At 39.7% G+C, this 19,301-nt stretch overlaps 2 protein-coding genes across 6 annotated transcripts in view; both read left to right on the forward strand.

The window, feature by feature from the left end:
* Positions 1 to 3,253, forward strand: part of SH2B2 (SH2B adaptor protein 2) — a 69,432-nt gene extending 66,179 nt beyond the window's left edge. For all 5 annotated transcript variants that reach the window (XM_081942448.1, XM_081942445.1, XM_081942446.1 and 2 more), the window contains 2 exons: positions 479 to 2,707; positions 2,777 to 3,253. In XM_081942448.1, the coding sequence (XP_081798574.1) occupies positions 479 to 795 (317 nt within the window). In that variant the 3' untranslated portion in view covers positions 796 to 2,707; positions 2,777 to 3,253. The remainder of the gene's footprint in view (positions 1 to 478; positions 2,708 to 2,776) is intronic.
* Positions 3,254 to 11,565: 8,312 nt separating this feature from the next.
* PRKRIP1 (PRKR interacting protein 1) lies at positions 11,566 to 18,704 on the forward strand. Its single transcript, XM_081943770.1, has 6 exons — positions 11,566 to 11,775; positions 12,317 to 12,395; positions 13,881 to 13,981; positions 14,571 to 14,656; positions 16,662 to 16,729; positions 18,044 to 18,704. Exons 1-6 carry the CDS (start codon positions 11,659 to 11,661, stop codon positions 18,148 to 18,150), a joined length of 558 nt encoding a protein of 185 aa, XP_081799896.1. The 5' UTR covers positions 11,566 to 11,658; the 3' UTR covers positions 18,151 to 18,704.
* Positions 18,705 to 19,301: the final 597 nt, after the last annotated feature.

A 19,301-nucleotide genomic window follows, 5' to 3' on the forward strand; every position in this document is an offset into this window, starting at 1 on the left:
ACTTGGTTAATTAATATTGCTGTGGAATTGCATTGGTATCTAATCCTTCTTTTACTTTATTGGCATCTAATTCAAATGTATTATTTCATTTGTAGGTTTTAATATTGCAATGAAATCCCACTGTGGATGGAAAGAAACAATAGCAATCATTGTAACCTTAATTTACTTGAAGCTTGCTAGATAGACCCAGCAAGTAATGTTCTTGTTTAAAGAATGTTAGTGCTTTTAAGTTTAAGTTGGATTTCTGTTAAACTGGATTTTAGATTATTTAGGTTTAAGAAGTAGGGACCTGTGTAAATAAATAAATTCAAGGTGACAATGGAAAAGAAACCATAGTATAAAAACTAATAGAAATAAATGAAACAATTCATATGAAAATGTAGCTGATTGTAAATGTTGGGAAAGTATGTAGTAGTTGGAATATTCATAGAACAGAAAAGCTAGATTCAATAGCCTTTTTCTTTCTTCTTCCATTCAGAGCTCGCTCAGTCTCCAGCAGTAGCTTCCCAGCAGCCTGCTTGCAGAAATGACCTCCAGTCTCAACATTACTTTTCCAGCTTCGTTCCAGTCACTTTCCAGCCAGCATCTCCATCAGAGGGCACTACCTCTTCCTCTTCTTCCTCAGCCAGCCATTCACTTTACCATAGGATGGAAGGGACTCTGAATGCCCGAAGCCGAAGTAACAGCACAGAGCGGTTGTTTGATTCGGCTGCTGTTGGCACAGAAGATTACCATGAAAGTGAAGGTTCACGCAACAGAACCAGAGCAGTTGAAAACCAATACTCTTTCTACTGACTTCGCTGACGGAGTGGTTTTCAGGGCATCCCTCTCATTTGGATCAGCAGTTTTGGAAAATTGAAAAGCTTGTTGAGGTCTTCATCTCCTTGTTGGCTACTTCTATATTGCATTTATTATTGCTTTTCGCCAGGCCTGTGAATATGTGTACAATACCATCTCACATTCTTTCATAATAAAAAGTAAAGATGGTCCTTCCTATTCCTGAAGAGGTACAGTAGTGGTCATCTTCATACAGCTACAAAACTTCAGAGTGAAACACAATCTTTCTCTTTTACTTAACTTTTTGGGTCCAGGAGCACAATCTAGAATTATGGAGAAAAAAACTGCATCTGCATGGAGTCAGGTTATTTCACTTGGGTTTTTTTCTATTTTGGCTGCCTGAATTTGGATGAAATCAGAAAATTAGAACCAGGAAATGGTGATTTAAAAAGTGAACTGAAGCTGGGCAATTGTAGCTAATTGTTGCTAAGACTTCATATTGCCCCATAATCAGCAATGTCGAGATGTGTACTTTGAGGCCAGTGCTGGAATGACTAGCAGACGTGATTTTCTTGTATACATCCTGTAAATTGTTTGCTCTGTTCATTTTTTAAAATTGTATACTCGTCCCAAATTTTACATTTTTGCAAACAAAATGGTAAGTGTCTGAAGTGCAGTTGCTGCCTAACCTGCTGTAAGAACAGAGGTCCATCTACATCAAGTGTGTATGAAAAGTAACACCTCTCAAAAAATCAGCACCACTTATTGCCTTTCAGTGTTGATGGATTACAGTTAATATCTTGATTCCACTTCAGATAGTTTACTATTCTTATTTTGCATTACTGTACTTCACAAGACATGTTACAATTTTTTTCCACTAATTCAAATTTATATTGATTGGTGGAAAGAGGATCTGAAGGCTTCTGGTTCTACAATTGATACAGATGTTATTTCTGGACAGATAACAATCTATTATCCCACAACAAAGCCACACGTTGCTTAAAGTTCTTTATAAGTTTCTGTTTCCTGATAACAATCTAGCAATTGCATTAAATATGATTTAAAAGAATTGATCTTCATTATAATCATATTGAAAATGGGCAGCTTCTCTTTTGTGGCATGTAACTTCCCTTTAGTAACTTCTCTTCAGTATCTTGTGAAAGCATTTGGTTGCATCTTAATTTGAATAACTTTCGTTATTGTATTTTCTATGTGATTTGAAAAAAAATGCAAAGTTGGTAAGTGCATAACACTGCCTTTTAATTTTAATTTGGTATTAATGAAATGGCAATCGTTTCAATTAAAAAAGAATCCCTAAACATCTTTTGAACTGAACTGAAAAATAATGAATTTACATGAAAAACTTTGAAATATACTCTTCAAAAAAAATAACGGCGTGGAGCTCTGAAATTCTATGAACTGAGAGCCATAGGAAAAAAATCAGTTTGATATTTTAGATATTTTGGAAGCTCCTGATGTATTCCATCACTTAGTCTTAAAGAATGAAATTTGCTTGTAACAGATGGAAAAATGTAGTTATTTTCCAATAAATCTACAGTTCGCTAGTTTACAGAATTTTACTGATTGATTTACATGAAAATGATTACACAGTTCTGTATTAATATAATACTTCAATGTCAAACACACTAAAGTATTAAGAAAAAAGTTGAAAGGCAAAATGTAATATAAAAAAATATTTTATAAAATACAGAAAATTAACCAGAAAACTGCATCCACTTGAGTTGCAATATATAAACTCTGCAACCATTTGAATTGCCAAGGAATACAAATTGGTGATGGAGAGGAAATCACTATGCTGCCCTAAGACTTGTTCTTAACACTGAAATTCTATTCAAATCATAGTAGAGAACATTCATTCAGAACACAACTAGTGCAATGTTTTTTGACTAAGCACTATACACCGCCCCGAGTCCCTTTGGGGAGAGGGGGCGGTATAAAAGTCTAAATAAAAGTAAAGTAAAGTAAATATTCAATACAGTATTTTGGGGGGGATTGCAGACTAAGCCACTGTTAGTAGTTCACAAATTAAGAGATTCAAGAGACTGCCTAAGACTGCTAGACCTAATTGCAAAGCTAGTAAATTTGTGCCCTGAATGTTCAAACAAAGTTGTCACTGGCAAACCGCTAGGCAGAAAAACATGCTCAGATACAAAATATATGTTGTGAGTTTTTTCATATAGGTTTTATATTGTACACTCCCTGTGAACTTCAGTTGTAAGCAAGTTCCTGAGAATAGAGTAAGTATTTGAAGAACTGAGATTTATTGTTGGAGCTGGCATGAAATCAGTGGGGAATGTTGGGAATTTTAATTCAATAACATCTGGAAGGCTATAGATTCTGCAACTTTGGCTTAAAATAAACCAAATTAATTTGATTTTTAACACTATTGTATTTCTTAGCCTTTGCCTTCATAGGAAAATTTGGAAAAATGATTTACTAAGAATGTATGTCTCTTTTTAAAAACACTGATAAAATGATGCTTCTTGAGCATCACAATACTAAAAAAAGAGTCCATATTTTCTCCTCTAAATAAAAGTATAAAAGACTCATACATGGAATATGATATAATACAAGGAGAGATTTTAAATGCAGACTTAATTTTCAGATTCTTTTAAAAAAAATATGTACTCAAGGAATCAATGGTTACTTTCATAGTTACCATGATTTCATAATTCATGTCATTTGTGTAATTATCTCAAGACAAACAATGTTTTTGAGGCTTGTACCAATCACCTATGTTCTCCATAATGAAGAATCGTTTGGTGGTACTAACTAGGTAATGAAAAAGTTATGGATTTTAATTTTTTCTGTGCCAATTAAAACAATGGAGGGAAAGTCCTCCAAAAGCTGCAAACTGAATGTTAATTTGTAAATACAATTTTTTTAAAAACTGTGAAAAAGTTTTAATGTGCAGTAGAATAAATTTTATTTACAAACTTGTAAAGGTTCTGGAAAAATAATGGTTCAGCTTTTTTCCTTTTGGGTTGGGAATTGAAAATAAAGGCTTTAATCACATGCATTAAAGATACAATTAAAAATGTAAATGGACATTAAAGGACATGCAATAATCTTGGGAACTAATCAGGGGTGGGCTTCCGCCGGTTCTAACCTCTTCAGTAGAAGAGGTTCCACAAATCTACCAAACCAGTTAGAAGAGGTTCCTCACAGAGTTCTTGCCCTGCCCCTTCGCTCACTTCCCCCGCCGTTCAACCACCGCTGACGTGCGGTAGCTTGTGCGGCGCGGCCAGCCTCCTAGGACCTCCCTGAACTTGCCTAGGGGGCGTGGCCGCCAGCAAAGCACGAGGGCATTCCAGGGTGTGCCTCCCACTGGTCCCCCACCTCCCTTCCTGGCGAAGTTTTCCAAGGTGTACTTTCAAAAGCAGCCTCCCATCCCTTGTACCCGGCTCCCACTGAGCTCCGGGAAGGAGAAGAGCCTTTGGGGAGTGAGGTGGAGGAGGAGGCGCACAGGCAGGGCTGTGCCAGCTGGGCAACCGGCAGTAAGAAAGTGCCTCACAGCTTTTGAAGGGAGGAGGGGCAAAGGAAAGGGACAACGCAGAGTTGCCTTTCAGGGACGCAGAAGTGGCGGGAAACCAGCACCGCTGCCAGAGTCTAAAGCTTTCGGCAGCTCCAGACAGGTAAGGCGGAGAACGGAGATCCAGATGGTTTCCTTCGCTCCCCTTGCAAGGGAGTAGTAGGCATCGTTTTTGCATTTCTGCCTCTGCTGGACTTCGTGCTCTTCTCCACACGCTCCTCGCGACTGCAATAGACGTCCAGAAGCGGCGGGGGCTGTCGGGCTGGAAGCCAAGGCCCCAAAAGCTGCTTCTGGACGTCAATTGCAGTCGCAAGGAGCATGCGGAGAAGAGCGCGAAGTCCAGCGGAGGCTGGAAGGTTCTCGGCGCTCCCCAGTCGCTTTCACGACTTCCCAGAGTGCCGAGAACCTTCCTGCCTCTGCTGGACTTCATGCTCTTTTCCGCACGTTCCTCGCAACTGCAATAGACGCCCAGAAGTGGCTTTTGAGGCTAATGGGGCCTGGGCTTCCAGCCCGATAGCCCCGGCCACTTCTAGACGTCTATTGCAGTCGTGAGGAGCACGCGGAGAAGAGCACAAAGTCCAATGGAGGGTTCTCGGCACTCCACATCACTTTCACGGCTTCCCAGAGCACTGAGAACCTTCCTGCCTCCGCTGGACTTTGCGCTCTTCTCCGCGTCTCCCGGCGAGCAAGTGACCAAGCGAGGATCAGGCTGCCTGATCCTCCATCGCTCGCTCGCTCTACCTCCATCCGGCAGCTTCAGCGACATCAAGATGAAGAGTGAGAGGAAAGAGCCCGGCCAAGAGGGGCCCGCTGCTGCTTAAGCAGGGCTCCGAGGCCCCTTCGCTTCCAAACCACTTTGGACGACGTTGCCATAGCTGCTGGGCAAGGACGGACGTAGGTAGCCAGAGTGGCGCTGAAGCAATCCGGGCGTGTGAAACAGCGAGCGAGCGATGGAGGATCAGGCAGCCTTTGCATTGTTGTGCTCTCTCTAAATATTCAATTTAACTGTACCTTTCACTGCCACTTTTGACTTAGAAGAATCACTTCCAGCTGCGTTTGAGGCTTTGCACACATATTCCACAGAATCAGTTTTAGTAACTGCTTGGATCTCTAGGAGAGCTGTTCCATTTGCCAACCTGAAGCTGCATTTATCAGAGGATCTAAGCTCTCTCCCAGCTTTGAGCCACTGAATCTTAATGGGCTGTGATCTGACTACATGGCAAGCAAGTTGCAGGATCTTGCCTTCATCTATTGTCACTGGTTTAAGAGGTCAATCAAATACCAGAGGCTTTTTAGGTTCTGAAATGTGATAACATTAAGAAAGCAAGAGGAGGAAACTAGTTAGATTATCATTCATCTTAAAAAAAAATTAAAGTACATATCAAGGTAAGAACAATATGATGCAATGAATTAATTCCATTTTCTCAGTTCAGTTTTTTTGTATAAGAAAAAGAATTTTCTGTTTGGTATCATATGGAATTCTGATATTTAGTGAGCATGTTTTAAGATGATATACAAAATGTTTGATATGCAATATCCACTACCTAACTTTTATGCTAAATGTAACATGAATATTGTCAAGATGAAGGTTATTTTAAATGTGGAAAAAATGGTAGATGGATGAATACTTCTAGCTGGATCATAGATGGGAGACAGTGAAATGAATGTACATTTTATTGGCATACTTTTATCTATAGATGCAGATGCTGGTGAGTCATAAAAATTGCATATATATATGTATGTATGTATGTATGTATGTATGTATGTATGTATGTATGTATGTAGGAATTTGGGGAGTTGAAGTCCACAAGTCTTAAAACTGTCAAGTTTGCACACCCCTGGGGTTTTTTTTTCCTAAAGGATTAGGAGTGCAAGGTCTTGTAACTTGACAGCTTTAAGACTTGCTTGCTTCAAATGCCAGAGTTTTTGAGCCAACATTTTGGTTGCTAAGCAAGAGGGTTGTTAAGTGAGTTTCACCACATTTTGCAAGTTAGCCATGCCCACCCAGTCACATGACTGCCAAGCCACTCCCACAAAACAGGCCACACCTACAGAAGAGGTTCTAAAAAAATGTGAAACCCACCACTGGAACTAATCCAATAATCGTAGGAACAAAAGAGGCAATAGCAAGGATACTTTCAAGATCTGAAGAATATGTTGAAAAAGGTTACTTGGACTTCCGGTTCCGGCGGCTGATGGTGACGGGCAACTTGTTGCTCGCTCCGGCTCCCCAGTGGGCTTCCCCACTTCTTGGGGGGCACAGGACGCCCCTTAGAGGCGTCTTGCCGGAGGGGCGGCATCGCGGGGATCCCTGCATCGGCGGTGGCCAGTGGGAGGTCCCCTGCTTCGCCCAAGGCACTGGGGAGCAGATCAGAGGGCACGTGAGCGTCTTCGCTAAGAGGCTGTTCGGAAAAGAAAAGAAAACTGAAGGATGCGGCAGCGGAGCGGTGAGGCGTAAACTCCCTTCATTCCTATTACCAATTTAAAAACTCGTCAGTTGTGCAAACTTTTTTTTCGGTTTGACTTAAAGAGGTGCGGCTGGAGGGGAGGGGGATTCCCCCCCCCCCTCGGACAAGCGGCTGGAAACAAGTTCTCAGCCCCAAGGGAAGGAGGAGTGGGGAGAGCCAAACCAAAGATGCCACATCCTAACTAAGTGGATTTTTGGACTTAAACCTACAAAATAATGAGATCTGGAAGCTTTGGGATTTTTGAACTTTGAAAACTTTATTTGTTGCCTCGAAACCCGAAGCTGGCAGGGCAAGATGGCACACTTCCGTTGTCTTTATGAAATGTGAAACTTGACTCCACCTTCCAGGCTTCCGGTCTTTGTCTCCGTGCTACTTGGATAACTCTCTTGTTGATTGTTTGCCTTTGAACTCCTTGGAGTGAAAAACTTTTGCTCATCTGCCAGGGTGACTAGAAAATTCCCCTCTGCTTGGACTCTCTGTCTCCTGGACTCTCTTGGCTGTTCTACTCTTCTGACTGATCCTTCTTTATACTGACTGGACTCTTTATTTTATAAACAATGGCATCTAAAAGACCACCTCCTGGAAAGTCAGGATTTGCTGCCTCTGCCCCAACATCTGCAGCCTCCAGTCCTAGCACACAATCAACGTTAACAGCCTTCAAGCAACCTAAATCTACAGACTTGGAGTTTCATCAAATGTTTCAACAACTTCTACAGGGACAAGAGGAAATAAAGAGACAACTGAAGGAGATGAAAGAAGAAATTAAAGAGAACCAGGACAAAATTAATAAGAACTCACAGAGATTGGATCTTTTGGAGGATGGGGCGGCTGAGATGAGGGGGGGGGATAGAGGGTGTGCAGAAGGGAAACAAAGAACTTGACACCCAACAAATGAAAATAGAGTTTGAGAGAATGTCTTTTTATCTTAGATTCCAAAACGTGATGGAGACAGATGATGAAAACATAAGGGACATCATGACAAACATTTTGGCTGAGTATATTCAGAAGGAGAAACAACAGATGGGGTGGGAAATAGACCTGGCCTATAGAGTAAACTCAGCTTATGCTAGAACACACAATGTCCCCAGGGAGGTACACATTAAATTTCTTAGGAAAAGTACAAGAGATGAAATCCTGAATGCACAAAGGGGGCAAGCCTTGACATATAAAGATAAGGAGATAACCATCCTGAAACAGATCCCCAAGAAAGTGAGGGAAAAAAGAAAACAATATTCGCAATTGGCGAATAAATTATACCAGAAGGGGGTGTGGTTTAGATGGTTGATGCCTGAAGGTATGTTAATATTCTGGGAGGAGACAAGAGTTAGGATTAATACACCCATAGAGGCGCAGGCCTTTATGGAGAAAAATAAACTGCTCCTAGAAAAACCAGATGATTCTTCAACAGACATACAAGACATGGGAGGGGCCGGAGCTCTGCCAGCGGGGGGAGATGGGGCGACAACAAGAAAGCTCAGATCACACAAATGAGTAAGAAAAGTCATCTGATATAAACTGATCGAAACTACCAATTGAATTTACCACACTGACTACATGTTATTACTTAATATTGAATTTTATGCAAATGTATACTATGAGTTTGGAGGGGGTGTGCATCTACCGTATTTCGCAGCTGCCAAAATATGTAACCTTTCCCGTACCTTTTTCCTTTGTAAAAATTAAAAAAAAAACAATAAAACTTTGTTTTAAAAAAATGGTTACTTGAAAAATGGTTATTTTTAAAGTTTTACTATTTTGAAATCTTATTTCTAAAATTAAAATATTTTAAAGGTCTGATAAGTAAGCTTTATTACATTCTTTTGAATTGTGTAGTCAAGTGTAACAACACTCATTCTCACACAGCCTGCCTAAGGTCAATGATGACACTATGGTCCATAGTTCAGGCATAGATGGATGAGTCAGACCCAAAGCCCTGTGCAGAACTATGCCAAAACTATTTGCCACTTGAAACAGACCTAGATAATATCTGTGATTCACTAAACCATGAAACTAGACTAATACAGCATATTAGTTAACTTTGGGTAGCAAATTTGTGGGAACAAAATCAGTACCTCATCATTAGAATCTGATTCTTTAAACTGGATACAGGTAGTCCTCAACTTAAGACCACAATCAAACCCAGAATTTATGATGTGAGAAATTTGTTAAATGAATTTTGCCCCTTTTTCTTGCCACATTTGTTAAGTGAATCACTACAGTTATTAAATCAGTGCGCTATGGACACATTCACAAGAACCCTTATTAAACTTTGTACACATTTGTTAATTTTGATCAAATTCTCTTGGAAAGTATCAGAAATATTTGGAGTGGCATCTACTGTCAGCATAACTTGTACACATTCTACCTTCTTCCCCAGATGTTTTTATAAACAACAAAATAACAACTTAACACTGGAAAAATACAATAATTTCTCAACTAAATTAAAGTTTCTACATTGCTAGTACTGAAGCTGATATGGGACATAAATTACTCGATTTAGCCTATCTTTTATTCTCTATTATAGGAGGAGATACCTATGGCATACGTTAAGTGGTCTGGTAGTTCCTTTTCTAATTCACAAATTGAAAGTTTTCATGAGCTTGTTTTTAAATAAAATTTTGTTAATCAGAAAAGTTGTTACCAGACTCTTGATTTTTCTCTCATTCATTTATTGCAAAGCGGTCATTTGCATTAAGAAATAGATTGCCTTACACTGGTTTTTCTTCAGATTTAAATGGTCACAAAATAAAGGGACTGTTTTCAGGACATATATTCAATCAAATTAAAATAATTGCTGAATAGTGTAGAAATGCACTAGTGCCATCTCATGGGGGGAAATGAGATTGTAAATTATGTAAATATGGAGATTCTTAGCCATCCAGGTCACGGTTGTCCTAAAAGTGCTTTTTCAAGGCGCAACTGGACTTTCTGGTTTTTCTTTAAAGACATTTCGCTTCTCATCCAAGAAGCTTCTTCAGCTCTGTAAATTATGTAATTTCAGTCCCTCATACTTTTAATAAAAAGACATAATGTAACTCTTCTGTCTGTCCCCTTTTATATTACAGTAGAATCAGTCCTGTTTTAGCAAGGTTGCAGCAAGATAGCAGGGCAATGGTTGAATTTCAACTTCCAGAATTCCTCAGCCATATAACCCATGCAAGTTAAACAAGATCGAATTTGGTGTGCAATAACGGCTACAAAGGATTGCAGTAGAATCTGTTGCTCTTTTTCCCTACTGTAAATCTGGTGCCGGCATAGTTTTCAGAACTTCAGTTTGTACAGTTTTGACAAGAGGATCTTAAGACAAAATACCATCTGCCTTGGTATCTACCTCAGTCTACATTTTACCAGGCAAAGACATACCAAGACCAGATTAAACTCTGTGTAGGTCCTACATTTCTATTTTGTATGGCCTTTATGCCATCCCTTCAAGGCCAGGAAACGGACATCAGATATGCACTTTACAGGGCATAATAACAGAATCCAAAAGTCTGACAAAAAAACTCTCTCCTCTTATACAACACTGGGGCAGCCTCACCTTTTTCATTCATTCTCTTCTTCAGGGCTAAACTGAAGGATTGTGCAAATTGTATGATGTACTATTGCTCTACTTTCATGACAAATGATGTGACAGATTTAAGGATTTGGCTATAATGTGCAGACAGCCGTTGCACAAAACAAGAAATGATTGGTTGATGAAACTGGCCGATTTCAACGTAGATCATTCAAGATCATGCAATGATGGGAAAGATAATTCCAGAGATGCATGTGCCAGAGTAACCAATTTAGTTTCTTTGTAGATAAGACATGTTCCTACTAAGTAGTTATTAAATAAATTCCTGTTATTCCCACACTTACTGTATACACAAAATAAATATCTAAAGAAACAGGGACTGATACGCCCACACCCAAATACCTGACAAACTGAGTGAAACATCTTTTTAAATGTTTATTCAAAGGTATTATTTTGGAAACTGGAGCAAGCGCTCTAAAATAGATGCTTTTTAAAAAGAAAAACCCGTGGCAGAGTTTGTACCTTTCACAATTATAAATGAAGGCTTTCCACTTCGAATTTTCTAGGATTTGGTTTTGTTTATTCTGCAGAAAACTCAACTCATTGCAGACTAAAATGGAATCATAGAGTGCAATATCACATATTTGCCTACTGCAGTTCACCACAATAAAAAGCACAGGAACTCACTCGAGATTTAAACTTTAAATGCTAAATCTTTTCCGCCTGTTCTTCTAAGTCAATAAGTATTGCTGCCCGTGTGGTAGGCAACTACATAGACATCTTGTTAACACAATGATGCTCGTATCTGAAACCACCGGATCCTATATTAACCAATTTCAAAGCTGCTGTCAAGTGAACAAATACATTAAGTAAATAAACGAATAAAATGTACATTAGACACGCGGGAAATATAACAATTCTACGTGGACAAGTGTGTTTACTGAACAGGGAAATATTTAGAAGCTGGTTGAATTATTCCCAAATGCAATTATTAGCGTCCTCGTTGTCATACCGATAAATAAGATGACAGACGCTTACAATAAACAGAACGAGGAGAAACCGCAACAGCCGAGAGGAATCCTGGGAAACCCATTCGGACAGAGCCGCTTTCCATTCGCTTCAGGAGAGACACGCCTCCTCAGGTTTCCCGCCCTCATTAATATTAAAGAAAGTAACGGATCGCTCTTCCTATGAAAGGAAGAGTTGAAGGGGGAAGAGGCGGGAACATCGCTATCCCCGCCTTTTTCCGCCTCCACAGACCGAGTCTGTGTGACCGTCGCCCTCCGTGACGTCATCGGTCGGGGCCGCGGCCTTTTGCACAAGGGGGAGGGAAACTTGGGAGTAGGATGGCGGCGGGGCCGACGCGGCCCCCTCGGCCCCGGAAGGAGCCGCAGCCGCTGGTCATTCCCCGGAGTGCCGCAGAGGAGCAGCGCCTCAAGCTAGAGAGGCTAATGAGGAATCCGGTGAGGGGGCGGGGTATGTGTTGGTGGGCGTGGTTACCTACCCCTTGGTTCTCCCCAGCTTTTTGGAGGTTGAGAAATGAGATCTGGCTGCTTTAATTCCCCCAGCGTGGGTCCTTGTTACAATAATCGAAGTAAAGAGGGCTGAAGAGGGAGATTTCTCCCCGTCATCCAAATCGGTCCCAGTTTTTTTTCTCAAGTTTGTGGTGGCATCCTCTCCTTCAGATAGCTTCTATTACGTGACGTCCCTGAGTAGAAGAGTTAAAGTCTTCCCCTTCCTCAGCATGAAGATTAGTGTCACTGATCCTGCTCATTTCGCTGCTGGTTGGTGGAATATAGGATTGGATCTATCAAGGCAGTCTGATGTTTATGCATTCAGTATTATGATAGTTTGGATCGGCAACGTGTAGTCAAGCATGGAATTTCTACATGGGTTAAAATCAGTCGTGATTTCTCTCCACTGTTGGAATCTGTATGCAATTTAATAGCTTTAAATAATTACTCCCTTCTGAAGCATCAAAGTGTTGCTTATTTTTCACTGCAGGATAAAACAGTTCCAATTCCTGAAAAGCTGAATGAATGGGCACCCCGGGCACCTCCAGAATTTGTCAGAGATGTTATGGGTAAGTTGTGGGGAGGGGTGTGTATGTTTAGGTAGTTTCTTGGGTTTTGTTCATTATTTCTAGAGAAAAGGAGGAAAAACAGGAGTTTATTTATGGTGTCAAGGAAATGTTTGAAACTTGTTTCACAGACAGTTTTTGGACTGTTTCACAGACAGTTTTGGACTCATTTTGTACTTTGTTATTACCCTTAACAAACTTAACAAAATGCACAGGTACAGTATAGGTGGTACCTTGCTCAATAGTAGTAACTGTGAGGGGGAACTTGGAATCCTTAAACAATGTTTCAATTTTATAACTGTAAATGGAGAGATTTTGAAGAATGACTTATACCTCTGTTTGTTGTGAGATATTGCAGAGAAAATCTGAGATTTTGGTGGCCAGGGATGTGAATTTATAGTATGATTTTAACAAGGTGCTGCTTTCTCAAAATCTTGCCTTTTACTTAAAAGCAAAGGTAAAGTAACTCTTATGGTATAGATGATGAGAAATGCCTGCACTGTGCATAATCAAAGACATTTGCTGAATAAGATGACTGGGGCTTTGCTTTGCATGATTTACTTCAATGCTTCATGTAATTGAGCTTCATATCTAACATATTTAGAATACGTTATGCAAATTAATTTATAAAACGTGTGAGTTTACATTATTTAATGCACAGTCCTCTACTTGTAACAAATTTAAAACTTTTTCCATTCATCCTTGGGAATATTAATAACCTTTGTCAAAACAAAGAGTGTAATTACAGCAAACTCAGGAACATAACTGATCACATTTGCCCTTTTTAGCTAGAGGAGGGATAAGAAGGGTAGAGCAGTGAAAGGAGGGAACAGTTTTCTAAATGTCCACATAAGTTCATACTGAGCTGGTATTAGGAAAATGAAAAATAACTCTTATATTTCCATTTGTATTTAATTTTTCATAAAGTAGCATATGCTTCATAGAAGATCTCTTGTGAAAAGGTCATAAGGTTCACATGACTGTTTTATTCAGTCTAAGTAATTTCAAATTCATAATATGTCATATGTAATTTATTTTTTTTAGTTGCCATGGGGATCATTGTAGGTGACAATGAACATAGGACCATTTACCTTTGGTAGTGGGGCCTAGCAAGTAGAGTGATTGTACAAGTGAGCCTAGCCAGGATTTTAATATTTTTTCCTCCTGAATTTTGAGCTCTTTTATAGTTTTGATTATACTTGATCTGTTATATTGTGGTTATATTGAAATGCTCATGTATTTCCTATGTCCAAATGGTGTGAAACCACATCACAAATTCTTGGCAGTTAGATTTAGGGTAAGTTATGTGGAATGAAATAATTTTCACTGTTTCAGATCCAACTTGTTTCTTCTAAATGCTAATAACTTTCCAAAGATTTAAAGAGAGACTTTACCCAATTTAGCTGTTTGGGACCTTTAAACTGTTGGAGATTGAGATGGAATATTTTGCTTCAGGCCTATATATTTTTGCCTTTTCTTTTTTGACAGGTTCCAGTGCTGGGGCTGGAAGTGGGGAATTTCATGTCTATCGACATCTTCGGCGGCGGGAATATCAGAGGCAAGATTTTATGGATGCCATGGCTGAGAAGGTAAAATGACTTTCCCTCAAAAGCTTTGATATTGATTACCTCGAGAATCCTTGCTGCTATGTAAGCTACAAAGAGGTCTACTTTCCCCCCATGCTCCCCTTCCCTCTTTGATCCGCTCCAAGAACAAAGTATTAAATACTGATGCAGGCATTTGTACGTTTTCTCTTTCTTTCATTTTTCTTTGTTTGCTCTTTTCTTCCCATCAGAAAACTTTACTGATTTTTTTTCCTTTTTAGCCCACTTTTCCTTCCCTTCAAAATGTACAAAACTTATATTTACAAGCTAATTGTTTCCTGGGTACTCATCTCCTAAGTGTGCAGAAAAATATAGTTCCTTATTTTTTTGATGACCATGTTGTTATATAACACACGCAGCGTTCTATTCCCAATACATCCAGCTATGTATCTGAGAAGTCCAGACATAAATAAATAACATTTGTATATTCAAAGATACTTTATGCAAATCCATGTAGCATTATGGTAAATAGGTGGCTTTTTTTGAAATATGATTTTTTGGTAAATTGTATAAATATACTTTCATTGAATTGTTTACAATTTCAGATTTAATTTATTGCATCTATTTCGTTTAGCAAAAATTAGATGAAGAATATCAGAAGAAGCTTGAAACGAATAAGATGGTTGCAGAAGAACAGACAGCCAAACGTAGAAAGAAGCGGTAAGGTCAGGCTGTTCTTGGTGGCTGATAGGGAAACTCTAAAGGGCTTCTGAATTAGCCATAGCAAAACTGTTTTTTAATTCCAATTTAATTTTTTCATTTAATAAATTGGATCGCATGTACAATACAATACAATACAATAGTAGAGTTGGAAGGGACCTTGGAGGTCTTCTAGTCCAACCCCCTGCCTAGGCAGGAAACCCTATACCGTTTCAGACAAATAACTATCCAACATCTTCTTAAAGACTTCCAGTGTTGGGGCATTCACAACTTCTGGAGGCAATTCTGTTCCACTGATTAATTGTTCTCACTGTCAGGAAATTTCTCCTCAGTTCTAAGTTGCTTCTCTCCTTGATTAGTTTCCACCCATTGCTTCTTGTTCTACCCTCAGGTGCTTTGGAGAATAGTTTGACTCCCTCTTCTTTGTGGCAACCTCTGAGATATTGGAATAATGCTATCATGTCTCCCCTAGTCCTTCTTTCTCTTAAGCTAAACATACCCAGTTCCTGCAACCGTTATCTTATTAATTTCTGCATTGCCCTAATTGAGGGTTATGTCATGAGCCTTATATCATGCTTGTCTTTTCTTTATTTTTGACCAGGAATATGAGTTTCTTAAGTTCCAAATTAAACTTGGCTCATTTCGTCACTTAAAATTAGTAATGAAAATGAAGATGTTAGCAAAAAAAAATGAGGATTTAAGAACAAAAAGATTTGATGAAAAATACTGTTTTAAAATTGAGCCAAAGGTAAAATACTACATTTGGGTTTTAGTATGAATTGTATGTTATTTCAAAACAATTATGTTAAAACATAAAATGAAATTTAAAAGGATATGCTAAGATGAGAGAAATTACTGTTATTATTGCCAAGAATTTCTGTGATAAAATGAGTATCGCTTAGAATAATGTTCTTGTTTTAATACTTATTCGGACAACTGATATGCCATTTAAGCAATGGCATAAAAGATACATCTTAGTTTTTAAGGGAAAAAGGCAAGGATTAAATATAAAGTATTGTAAAATGCAAAGGAACAAGGAGGATTGGGACTGACTGATTCAAAACGGTATTTTGCAATCTTCTCCTGGTTTGGATGAAAGAGTGGATGATACTGAAAGAAAAAAGAGAATTCTGACAGAAAGAGAAAGGCATGGCTGAAGGTTTTGATAGCATGGGTTTCTGCAATACAATAAAGTTACATTTAATGTAGCTTTTAAAAATCACTATAATAGAAGTGCCTTATTAAGAATATGGAATAGAGATAAATCCAAATTGTGTCCGAAAATGCCTTTATCAGTCTCAGTCTAAGAAACAATTTGTAGGAAAGAGCTGACAAAGCGGGATAGTTAACCTAGTGAGAGTTACAAGAGCAAGGTGAAAATAAGACAAAATCAAGAAGTCAATTGACTACAGAAGGATTTATTTTTCAATGGTTTTATATGCAGTTAAAGAGAAAGATTTAAGGTAGATGTTTGAATTGAACAGCATAAGACAGAAGTTGGTACAGATGATGATCACGAAAGTGAAGTGAAAGAAGTGGAAGATAATGATGAAATGAGCTAAGACCTTTGGACATAATATACCGATGGCACAATGGGAAAATATGTGGCTGAAAGGACTGAAATTTACATTATGCTTTCATTTAAAAGCGATGATACAAATTATGTGATGCAATTCATATATTTATCTATAGGTGGCCACAGGTCTTTGCAAGCTTCTGGAAACAGCAGTTCATTTATAGCCTAGCTTTCCCAGTCCAGCATCATGTAAATAATAAGATGAATAAAATAAACCCAATATTTTGGATTTTGAGCCAGAGTAGAAGAGATGGAAGAGAAAACATTTAAGAGCCATTTTCATCTATTTCAATTAAATAGGAATTTGTTTGCAAATTAAAGGTTATATTTAAACCTTACATCTTTACTAAAATTGGAGTAAAAACTGCAAAGTTTAAAACAAGTTGTCCATTTAATCAGTATTTAATTTCTCATTTTCTTTTTTTGCAGTCAGAAATTGAAAGAAAAGAAATTGCTGGCAAAGAAAAATAAAGTTGAGCAAAAGGATGAACATGCAGGTAACTCAAAAGATTGTAAGCTTGAGGTCAGCCTAAAAGAGGGAGATTGCCTACATCCAAGTCTGCCAACTTGAGGAAGAAAGACTAATCCAATTTGAGGAAGACTGTGTACTAGATCTAAAAAGTCTGCAGAGGTTTCCAGTATTTTTACATTATTATTATGTATTAAATTTCTACTCTTCCCATCTTAAATAAGTGATTTTGGATGGTTTATAGCAACATAATAAAACAATGTAAACAAGTGAATAAAAACGCAGATTAAAACAGAGTTAAGAACAAGTAAAAACTTATAAGTAAAAATCAAAGTTAAAAAATTCAGAAGCCTAAATAGTTAACGAGGTACTGAAAGTGCGCTCAAGTCACTGCCACCCCCAGGATGGCATCATAATCTTACACCACCATGCTAACTAACATAAAAAGAATAGCCTTTCAGATGCAGTCTGCTTCTGAATGTAAAATTCTGCTTGGTTCTGATGGTAATGAATGCCAGTATATTAAACTTTCATTACTTTAACCCAGTGCTTCTCAAATAGTGGGGCGCGCCCCCCAGGGGGGGCGCGAGGCTCCATTAAGGGGGGCTCGTTTGACGTGCATTCTTTGTGATGGGCAAAGGGAGGGAGGAGAGGCTTCAGAGGGGTCACATGTCTTTCCCGGCTCTCCTCCTTCTCCTCCTCCTCCACCACCACCCCCCAGCTGCAGAGCCAGCCAAGCAGCTGGCTGGGAGGGCTTCCACCACCACCGTCCAGCGACTGCCGCAGCGCAGCTGGGAAGAAAAGAAAGGGGAAGGGACAGGCCGCCGGCTCCGGATCGATCACTGGGGCCTTGCACAGCCTCTGAAGGGTCGATGAATACCCTGTCCTGCTTGTGAGGCACTTGACGTGCCTTTTGTCCTGACGGTCTTTTCCCGCCCCCATCAGGCAGGATTGAATCCTCGTAATCTGCTTTTTACAGCTCATCTGCGGAAGAGGCTCCGCTTCTAGGTTCAGGGAGCTCCGGCTGAACGGTGCGGAGGCAGGGGTGGGATCCAGAGCCGAGTCCCCGAGCGCCGGCTGGGAGAAGCTGACTAGAAGGGAAGGGGGATGCGTTGTTGGCTAGCTTGCATTTTACGGATAAGAACTTATGTGAGTCTGATTACGGGGAGTAGTCCCTCTAAGGCAGTTCTGCGGCCGAGAGGTACATTGGAATAATTGTCCACCGTGATCAGCGAGGGGGGGCGCGAAATGTTTTCTTCTTCCTAGGGGGGGCATGACAGAAAATAATTGAGAAGCACTGCTTTAACCAGACCTTCTTTTCTCTTATACTTGCGTTTTGCAGCTGCGGATTCTGATCATTCTCCCAAACAGCAGACCAGTGAAGATGAGACTTCCGAGGAAGAAGAGAAAGATGATGGGAAAGAAACCAGCTTTGTAATGAAGAGGTGATGGTCTTGCTGTGCTACTGTAGTTAATAGCCAGCTAGCATTGAACTAAAACTGAATTGAACAAGAGGGTTTTTCTGCTCTTTTGGACTTCATTGTGGCATTGTTGATATGGCCATAACAGTCCCATGGAATATCATTGCTGGATCCAAATCAAATGAAAGTTGATTTCAAACTTTCTTGTATAACTGCTGTGCAGGGTTTCAGGGAAAAGTGTCAGCATCATGTAACTCTTAATTCCTCTGCTATTGCTCCAAAGTGACATTTCTTCATCAGCTTATGTCTGTAAGCAGATCTTCTCCTGAGAGACTTAAATATATAAAATGGAGTTATGTGGCTGAAAAATGGACTTGACTTTGAGGGAGGAAATAGTCTGTATTTCCTGGAGGAAAAAAAGTTAATTTCTTGAGGAGTCTCTGTTAAATTAGCCTTTATTCCTTGCATTTCTGCTGCAAGAGAACGATTTTCCAACAACTAAGAAGATCTAGTGTTTCACTTCAAAAGTGTGTTGTTCATTTTTATTATAAACATTTCTGAATAAAAGAGGACATCCATGTGTTTTTGTTTTCCTGCCTCTGAAGGATACACGGAGAAGACGCCTAGAGAGTGGTTGGAGGGCCAGCCGGTCCGAATCTGACCGAACACTAGTAAGAACTCATATTAAGTCCTACTTAGTGGCGATAAAAGCGGCAAAATGGGAACATTTTTCTGCTCTTATCGCGTCTGCAGATAACTACCCAGCCGCCCTGTTTAGGGTGACCCGTTCCTTACTTAATCAAGGAACTGGGGAAGACCCCTTACAGGGCAGGGCTGAGGAATTAGTCTTGTATCTGTAGGACAAAATTGCCCAGATTTGGACAGGCTTGGACTCTGGGTAGATTCAGGTGAGTCGACGGGGATTAATCTTGTGGAGACTATCTGGGATGAGTTTGATCCTGTGACTCCCGAAGGCGTGGACAGGATTATGGGGAGACTTAGCGCTGTCACTTGTGTGCTGGACCCGTGTCCCCCCTGGTTAATTTCGGCTTCCCGGGAGGTGACACGAGGCTGGCTCTAGGCGATTACCAACGCTTCATTGAGAGATAGGTTCTTTCCCACCACCTTGAAGGAGGCAGTGGTGAGGCCCCTCCTTAAGAAGCCTTCCCTGGACCCAGC

Source organism: Natrix helvetica (genome assembly GCF_964273705.1).
Source record: "Natrix helvetica genome assembly, chromosome: 2".
Classification (NCBI taxonomy): domain Eukaryota; kingdom Metazoa; phylum Chordata; class Lepidosauria; order Squamata; family Natricidae; genus Natrix; species Natrix helvetica.

What these genes read in the sequence shown, in the direction of transcription:
- PRKRIP1 (XM_081943770.1), top strand. Translation starts at nt 11,659, where the DNA reads ATGGCGGCGGGGCCGACGCGGCCCCCTCGGCCCCGGAAGGAGCCGCAG. An exon ending in TGGATGCCATGGCTGAGAAG is followed by an intron (nt 13,982 to 14,570) that starts GTAAAATGACTT and finishes TATTTCGTTTAG; the next exon opens with CAAAAATTAGATGAAGAATA. An exon ending in GCCAAACGTAGAAAGAAGCG is followed by an intron (nt 14,657 to 16,661) that starts GTAAGGTCAGGC and finishes CTTTTTTTGCAG; the next exon opens with TCAGAAATTGAAAGAAAAGA.